The 9,091-nt window shown below is 43.6% G+C and overlaps 1 protein-coding gene across 1 annotated transcript; it reads left to right on the top strand.

The window, feature by feature from the left end:
- Positions 1–3,975: 3,975 nt before the first annotated feature.
- Positions 3,976–9,091, top strand: LOC136500549 (heme A synthase COX15-like). The gene is made up of 7 exons (XM_066495923.1): positions 3,976–4,305; positions 4,875–5,191; positions 6,296–6,521; positions 7,335–7,580; positions 7,679–7,789; positions 8,309–8,440; positions 8,631–9,091. The coding sequence occupies exons 1-7, from the start codon at positions 4,054–4,056 to the stop codon at positions 8,799–8,801; spliced, it is 1,455 nt and encodes a 484-aa protein (XP_066352020.1). The 5' UTR covers positions 3,976–4,053; the 3' UTR covers positions 8,802–9,091.

The following is a 9,091-nucleotide window of genomic DNA, read 5'->3' as shown; positions in this document are numbered from 1 at the left end:
AACTTAGTTTAGTTGTTAGTTTGTTGGATGCTTCATTAGTGAAATTGCGGTTCTGTTTGGTTTCAGTATAAATAAGTGGAAGCTTTATGTTATTGAAGAATAAATATTGTCGAATTCTATTGGTTTATTTCTCTGCTCTGTCATACATTTTGGATTTTGGACTTCAAAAGTTTTTATTATAATAAGCTTATGTTCTGATTGGGAAATGAATGATTTATCATGGCCATTGCTTTGCATTTTTATCACAGCTGACAGTGGGATGCGGTCTGTGGCAGCAAGGCTGCTGGGCACTGGAATGGAAGCAAGGCACTTAGCTTTGGTGGTGGCAATGGTGTAAGCCGGGCTGTTGCTGGAAGCAGACGTATAGGAGGAGACCTTTGTACATCTACAAGCCTAGGTGGATCACAAGGGACCACAAATTGTGATGGCAAGGGTACATATATTGTATTCAATGCTGCTGATACACTATTCATCAGTGACCTCAATTCACAGGAGAAGGTATTCAGTCATTTTACTGTATGCAAGCTACGCATAGTTTTTGTTAAGGTTCAGTCTTTCTCTTGGCATTATCTGGGTTTAATCCTTTTTCATTTTTCATTTTAGGATGTTTTTTCCTTGTATCTCTTTTTTTGCAAGCTATAGTGTTAGAGACAATTTCGGTTTATTTTTTGCCGATGTTAATTCTCTATCTTTGATGTTGGTAAAACATGATAGGAAACTATCACTCTGATCACCGGTGTCACTTATCGAGGTTTAGTTTATGTCAGAAAGTGTAATTTTGATTGTCACGTGCGGAGCAAAATCTAAAGCACCACCGAGGTTACCAGTCAGATAGGCTACAACATGTAAATTCCTGTTGTATGCCAAACTTTCTATTGTATGTAAAAAACTGGAAGGTTGTGTATGTATCCACTATATTCTGATATCATTGTTGTCATGCAAGTAATCTTTATTTGGTATCATGTCATTAAAATCATGTTTTTTTTATTTTAATAATATAATATGTGATCGATGATTTTTCAAAATCACCATTCACAAAAACATATAAACCATTTTGGTTATTTAATCTGTGTTGTCCTGAATTTCATCGTAGCGTTAGAACAGATAATATATTAGTGGGGGGAAAGAATACCGGAGTCGGGACTTGGAGGAGGAGCGAGGACCGAGGAGGCGAGCGCAACTACGTGGGAGACGTGCATGTCCCCTGGTGCGGGTGCGGTAAGCAAAAATTTGGGCTGCTGGGCCTTGTTGGGCCTTCGGATGGTTTGGAAAAGAGGTAGAAAAATGTGTTTTTGGGTTGATTGTTGTACAGGGTACTTGACTTTGTCTATTTTTCCATTTTTAATATTATTATAGGAGGTGCATTATAATGGAAATAAAATAACACAATAATAATTTAACTTTGGGCGCATGTTATATTATTGTAAAAACGATTCTTAAGCTTGATGATGTTCGTAGCATTTCATTTATAAATAATTGCCACTCTTCACGAAGCATGAACAATCAGGACTAGGATACTGGTTGATCTTATGATGTGAACTTTCTAAATTTATGTTATATTTCCCCTAATTCTAATTGGGTGGGGTATAAAGAAATTTGTAGGCCAATTATCCGGTCGGACCCGCGTCATGCGCCAACCACCCCTTCCCTCTCCCTCTCCCTCTCCCTCTCCCACGCAACGCGGCCCGGCCCACCCTCTGCCTCTTCCACGCGACCACGCGCCCACGCCTGCGCCCCGCCAGAGAGGAAGACGGCAACGGCGACAGCTAGGGTTTTGGCCTCTTGCCCTCTTCTTCTCTAACTCCGGCGGGCTTAGAAGGGGGTTCATGGGAAGGCAGGTCGGCCAGGCGGTGGGGATGGCGCGGGAGGGCAGCGTTAGGGTCCTGGCGGCGGTGGAGGCGGCCGGGCCAGGTCAAGGTTAGGGTTTGCATCACTGAGTTTCGATCCTTTTTGTAAGGAAGAAATGACACAAATTTTATGCGAGTCATTAGCTAGATGTGTCACCACTTAGGTGATTTTGTTTCAAAGACTGCAAAACAGTCCTCAGCACAGGCCATGTAAAAGTTGATGAATTGATTTACTTAGAAATTCTGAAGATACATGTCTCATCTTATGACCTCACTCTCTCTTCCTCGCGGCAGCAAGCGCCATGGCCGGCTTGAGCACTTGCCACCGTCGTTCTTGCGGTCGGCAGGCACCTCCCTATCGCCCTCCGCCCCTACCGCCTCGCTCTAACCGTCCCCGCCACGGCCGTGCTGCGCCGCTGCAGCAGCGCCTGCGCGCGTGGCCAGCAGGCCACGGACCGCCTCCCGGTACCGCGCGGGCCCGGCGCAGCTCGCCGGCCGGCCAGCCACCACCGCCGTGGCCATCCCGGCCGCTCTGCTGAGCGTTCATGGGTCTTCCCTTTGTCGCTGGTATTTGGTTCATCAGAGGTTTCCCATTTGCTGCCGGTACTTGGCTCATCTGGGATCTTCCATTTGCTACTGGTGTTTGGCTCATCAGAGTTTTCTCATTTGGTGTTTGGCTCACCAGCTGCCTTCCATTTGCTGCTGATGTTTGGTTCACCACGGTTGCTACTGGTGTTTGGCTCACCCGGGTTACCTCTGGTGTTTGGTTCACCTGGGGCCTTTCATTTCTATCAACTGGTAGTTGGTCATCAGGGAGGGGCCTTCCGTTGGTTGTGCATCTCTGGTCCTTCAGTCAAGATGAAAAACATAGAAACTAAAGAGGAGATACAGATAAAACTTCGACTTGCTTACTATAGTAATGGATACATACCGTTGGCATTGGGATTGCATCAATCTAACTGTTGAGAGATCTGACAGCTCTAACAATCTCCTGCACAAAGAGGCAATGATCAGTCAGTGTCCAAACAGTGGCTCTGCATTGTCTTTTTCGGCAACCCAAGTGACCTGGTTTCAGAATGCAAAACGGAATACGAGTGACATGGTTTCAGAATGCAAAATAGAATGCGAGATTCACCATATAATTTGAGCCATCTCCAAATTTGAGCTAGCTTGTATATTTATGTGAAACCGAACTGACATCTACTGCGACGACGGGGAAACTCAGAAACTAGCAAGTCGGTAAGATAATTATTTGTGCGCACATGCCAGCCATCACAAAAAACCAAAAGACAAATGTAACTAACGGATTCATATCGAATTAGAGGCTGATCATAGCATAAGAAACCCAAGAGCTACCTCCATGTCTTTTCTAAAAATTCTGAAGATGTCATCGCTCTGCTGTTGCTTTAAATCTTTTTCTATTCGTTTCGGTAAGATTGAAATGGTTGAGGACATCTCATCCAGTTTGTTGAAGTGGGATTTCGTAACAGTCAGCTGATCAGAGATGCTTTTGGTGCTGCTCTCAACAAGCGCGTTGAGATCATCTTGTCCCTTAAGCTACAACGGCGTAAATAATCTTATACAAAATCATAGAAAAAATCACAAAATGAAAAATTAAGTTTTGTTGAGTTTCTCATGTAGATCAAATTTAGTTTTGTTAAGTTTCTCATGACTAGATCTATGCAGTGGATATATAATATCATATGAATTAGTGCAACTTCAAATGTTCAATATTAGCGATTTAGTTTTTCTGTCTTTATCCATTTCACGTATAGAAGTATTCTTTTCATTTACTTTCAGATATTCATACTCCAGATCTCAATTGGCATCCGTATAAGATTTGACAAATCAGATCAAGCAAAGGTTTATTGTCACTAGTTAAAATCCAGCCATATGCTGTTAGTCTTAAATAACCACGTCTATAACCGCTATTTCCCATTTTCAAAATTTCTATATGAAACTTGGAGATTCTAGACTTTATATGAAAATTTCTTTTACAACTAACACAATATATTCAAAATATTAAAAGACCTCGTACAGGTGGCCGCGCGGCAACGCCGCACGTTGCTTTCTAGTTTGTCCCCTGATTTTAATCACCTCCCACACGCACACCATTTCTAAACCCCGCCCGACGCGACCCGCGTGTGCTTCCTTCCCCAACAGTTCAACTTCCTCCGCAAGCCGCCGGACCCCGCCGCCGGCCGCGATGGGTAGCAGGGTGGCCGCGGCGCTGCTCCGGCGGGGCAGGGACCAGGCATCCGCCCTGCTGATGCCTCGTGTGCCGAGGAACGCCACTGCTCCGGCCCCAACGCCTAGGGTTGGATCCGCCGCCGCCTCCTCCTCCTCCTCCTGCGGCGGCGGAAGCTGCCTCCTCCCGCCGAGGCCGGGGCCAGCGGGGGCCTTCTCTCCCGCTTCCCGGTTCGGCTCCTTCCACGCCTTCCGATCCCTCGCCCCCAAGGTCAGCGGGCCTGTCTCTCTTCTCGCGCCTTCCCTCTTGAGTAAATGTCGATGCCGTCACCTTCGAGGAAATTGACGGACATTCTGTGATTGATTGGGCCGCTTTCGACGGAAATGGCTCGGGCCAACCACTGTTTGTAGGGCAAATCCCTTTTGTTTTGGACTAACATATGACCATTTTGGGATGAGAAGCTTGTCCGAATTAGCAATATTGAATCTTGGCTGTATCTGTCTCCCGACTTTTAGATAGGATGGAATAGCATACATGGTCAATCTCTGCAGGGCGAAATGTTAAATAGAAAACGTGTATTAGATGGGATGGAATAGCATACATGATCAATCTCTGCAGGGCGGAATGTTAAATAGAAAACGGTGCTTCAGTCGCAGAAATTACTACAAAAATGTAAATAATTGTTTTTTGGCATATGTGAAATTTACACTTCACATTCCATTTATTAAAAGTTTTAGAAAATATGGTATGCATTGCAATATACCATTCATTACTTCACCTTGGCATGCTAAAAGGAATTCTCTAAACTACAGCTGATTCATATGTTTGTTTCGTTTTAGACCGTATTTGGCCAATGCACAAGGAGAATGTCAACTACCGCAGCAGCACTGAACTCAGCTGCGGCCAATGGAGCAGCAAATTCAGGATTGAAGCTACTGGTTACGAAAGGGCCTCAAGCACAGAAGGCGGTCGGAATATGGCTCTTTGGGTGTGCTGCCTGGGTGTTCAGCTTGGTCATACTCGGAGGTATCACTCGGCTCACGCGTTCCGGGCTGTCAATGACTGACTGGAAGTTCACAGGGGAAATACCTCCAGTGACAGACGATTCATGGCAGCTGGAATTTGAGAAATACAAGCAGTCACCTGAGTACAAAAGGTAAGGATGCAATCGCTGTCATTTGTTCATACATTGCCTTACGTTTGTCTGCTATTTTTTTATGGTCACTGGTGTAACTAGGTAATGGCCTGTTTTCATGATGCACAACGGCTTATTTTCTTGCATATTCGATTTTATTTTGTGATCCTCTTAGAAGATTCTAAGCATTTCAGTGGACACCCCTCTTCACGACTTCAGTGATACTAAACTAGTACCGCACTTGGCCTCAGTACTCAATTACTCTTTCTGTTGTTTGAAGGATATGCAAACAAACTGTTACAATACCAACGCTACCAAAGGTTTGACTAAGCTTTGCCATCCAATCCCATTCTGTTTTGACCTTGCATTATGGTTTTGACTTCGACCATTACTGAAGTTGGTTGCCTTCGTTTCTTCCCACTTTGGATCACAGAGAGGGAGAGGGAGGAAAGGGAGAGAAGAAAATGGATACTTAGCAGAGTTATGATATTAAACTAAATGATGGTCTAACCTGTTACAAAACTACCAAAGTTTAGAAAGCTCAGTAAACTTTAGCTCCCATGTGCATCAAACCAGAAATCCCCATGGTTCTCACCTGTGTAACCTTGACACATATTATCAATTTTTTTGAAAGTTTAGAACATTGTAATAAACAACAGTCTGCAACATCACAGGAAAAGAAAAAAAAAGGGAAGACTGTTTTGTGCTACCCTATCTTCCTAATTATAGTTCACTTTAGCTTTGTCCTAAGTCAAACTTCTCTAATTGTTGACCAAGTTTATAGAAAAATACACCAGCATCTACACCATCAAACTAGTTTATATTTTCTATGAAATAGGTTTTGACATCACATTTAACTGAATTTGTAGATGTTAATATATTTTTTCTGAAAAACTTAGAGAAGTTTGGCTTAGGACAAAGCTAAAGTGAATTATAATTTTGAACGGGGGGAGTAGTAGTTGATATGAGTTTGGTAGCAATCTAGAATAGGTAGTTCACATGGACTGTCAGAAACTTTATTTATTTTCCTTTAAATAGATAATGACTATCCCCTTCCTTAAGAGATACTGCTTTGAATGCCATATTTCTGCTGATGCAATTGCAGCATTCTACAAACATATCTAGGGTGAACAAAGGAATGAGCCTTGAAGATTTCAAATTTATATACTGGATGGAGTATGCACACAGAATGTGGGGAAGAGCTTTGGGCTTTGTATTTGCGGGTCCTTTTGCATACTTTATTGCAAAAGGTTATGTTACCGGCCAACTTGGGCTCAGGCTGTCGGCTCTTTTTGCACTTGGTGGTGCACAAGGACTCATTGGCTGGTGGATGGTGAAAAGTGGCCTTGAGGTATTTATTAGACAATGTCTTTCATGTTTAATAAATGTTCAAAAAGGCGGTACTAGGTGCTCGCCCAGGCGCGCTTCAGCGCTAGGCGGAGGGGTAACGCCTTGCCTAGGGGGATAAGCGGAGAATAGGCGCCGTGCCACCAGATCCAGAGCCGCGCTGCCCGAGGGAGGGAGCTGTGCCGCTGGATCCATTGCCGGGCCGCTTCCTCCGGGCCTCCCTCCTCCCAATCCAGTCAGATGCGCATCCGTTTGAAGGAGAGGGGAAGGGAGCAGAAAGGAAAGGCAGGCCTTGGGTCTTGATGGCGTGGGGAGCGCGCGAGGCGCAGCTGCGGCAACGCACGAAGGCTGAGCCTGCGGCCTGCCTGCCTGCAGCCGGCCTGGGAGGGAGGGAGGGAGGGAGGGAGGGAGGGAGAGAGGACGCACTGCTCGGGCTGCAGATGAGATGTGGGTAGGACAGAGCGATTTTGCGACTTGCCCCTCCACTTTGTAAAAATTTCTGCAAATTTTCTTGCCATGATTTCCTTAACTGATTTCTTACATTCTAGTCCCTAGAACTTCTATTTTTTTCACAAGATACCACTTCTATTGCTGTAGGAACTTCTATTTATTCAGCATTTCAGCTACTACATTTATATATTTATTCAGCTATACATGCTGAATGCAAATTTAGCAAAACGCCTTGAAACGCCTAGGCTAGCCTAGGCTCGCTTAGGCTCTAGGCCATGGGTCATCGCCTAGAAACCGTCTAGCGCCTTCTTGAACATTGTGTTTAATTACTTTGAGGCTTCGAACTTCACTATTTTTTCCACCTCAGGAACCAACATCTGAGTATGTTCAACCAAGGGTTAGCCCTTACAGGCTGGCAACTCACCTGACATCTGCATTTGTTATATACTGTGGTATATTGTGGACTGCTTTGTCAGTAGTGATGCCTGATCCTCCAACCGGATCAATGAGTTGGGTAAATGGTGCAGCAAAAATCAGAAAGTTGGCAATTCCTGTCAGTGCTGTTGTAGGCATTACTGCAATATCTGGAGCATTTGTTGCAGGCAATGATGCAGTAAGTATTACATTCTCCGCCTTTGTTTTGTAGTTTGTCTCGAAACTATGTTTACGTTTTCTTTCTTTCATCTAATTATTTATTACTGCTATGACAAGGGGCATGCATACAATTCATTCCCAAAGATGGGTGACAGTTGGATTCCTGAAGATGTATTTAGTATGGAGCCTTTCATACGCAATTTTTTTGAGAATACATCTACAGTACAGGTAACTTTTTCTCTCAATGTTAAGTTTACAGATCTGTTCATGTTCTCATACAAAGGAGTTCAGCTCCACATGTTGTCTGGAATATTTTATCTGAGACTTTTCAGTCACTCTCTTTGCTTCTTGTCCCTCCGTCCCAAATTATATGCCGTTTTGACTTTTCTAGATACATAGCTTTTGCAATGTACCTAGATAGTGTATGCTATGTCTAGGTACATAGTAAAAACTATATATCTAGAAAGCCAAAACAGCATATAATTTGGAGCGGAGGGAGTAGTTTTTAAGCAATTCATTTTGGCAGAACCACAAAATAGGTAGTACAGTAGCATAACAGTTTGTTTCTTCTCCAAAGTATGCATTGACCATTTTGCAAGAAGTGTCATATAAGTATTCAGTAAGTTCTTGTGTCAATATGCATTGATGATCTGCACCAGAAGTTTTGGAGTGCATCACCACAGGAACTGTGTTGTCCAGAGTTCTTCACCTGTCTTGTAGACTAACAAGCTCTTCTCATTCTTGTAGCTCAATCACCGAATTCTCGCAACAACCACATTATTCTCTGTGGGTGGATTATGGTTGGCTGCAAGGAAAATAGACATGCATCCAGCAGTCAAGTCACTGATCGGAAGCACACTTGGGATGGCTGCTCTCCAGGTAATACATCCAGTTAGTTCCTGCTAGTAACTATCAATTGTTGTGCACAATCCAATATGTGTGCCGATGTGCCAGATGAAGTTATTGCATCACATGAACAAGTTCATTTTTTGAGGCACATGAAGAGTATAACCAAGCCCTAACGAACTAGTGTACAACACCAATAATAATGTTAAATATTCTATTTCAGGTTACATTGGGCATATCTACACTATTGATGTACGTTCCAACCTCTTTGGGCTCAGCGCACCAAGCTGGAGCATTGACTCTATTGTCACTTATGATCCTTCTCACTCACACTCTAAGAAGGCCGTCACCAGCTCTTCTTAAATCAATCACAACTGCTGTGAAATCAACCTGATACTACGCCTTGAATTTTTCCACCCTACAATTACGAGTCGATTTTCCTTTCCCCATCCTAACATGCAATGGTGCCCGTGTTTCTTTGCACCACCTAACTAATGTAGCATTTTGGAATTGCTGGAAAAGCATGCAGCTCTTGAATAAAGGTTCCTCAATGTTCTCTAGTGCCAAGTGTTAGAAATCTTTCCTAGCCTTCTTTGAATTGCTACATTACATTTTTTGGCACAGCTGTGTGCTCTTCTTGTATCCATGGAAGAGGATGAATTTGTACTGATAAATTATAGACAA

The sequence above is a fragment of the Miscanthus floridulus genome, chromosome 13 (genome assembly GCF_019320115.1).
Source record: "Miscanthus floridulus cultivar M001 chromosome 13, ASM1932011v1, whole genome shotgun sequence".
NCBI lineage: Eukaryota > Viridiplantae > Streptophyta > Magnoliopsida > Poales > Poaceae > Miscanthus > Miscanthus floridulus.
The sequence above is the reverse complement of the archived record's forward strand: the minus strand, read 5'-3'. Positions and strand labels throughout refer to the sequence as shown.

Bases quoted from the DNA above. Each gene is read 5' to 3' on its own strand.
- LOC136500549 (XM_066495923.1), top strand. From the start codon at position 4,054: ATGGGTAGCAGGGTGGCCGCGGCGCTGCTCCGGCGGGGCAGGGACCAG. The intron at 4,306-4,874 runs GTCAGCGGGCCT...GTTTCGTTTTAG, and splicing joins TCCGATCCCTCGCCCCCAAG to ACCGTATTTGGCCAATGCAC. The intron at 7,790-8,308 runs GTAACTTTTTCT...TCATTCTTGTAG, and splicing joins AGAATACATCTACAGTACAG to CTCAATCACCGAATTCTCGC.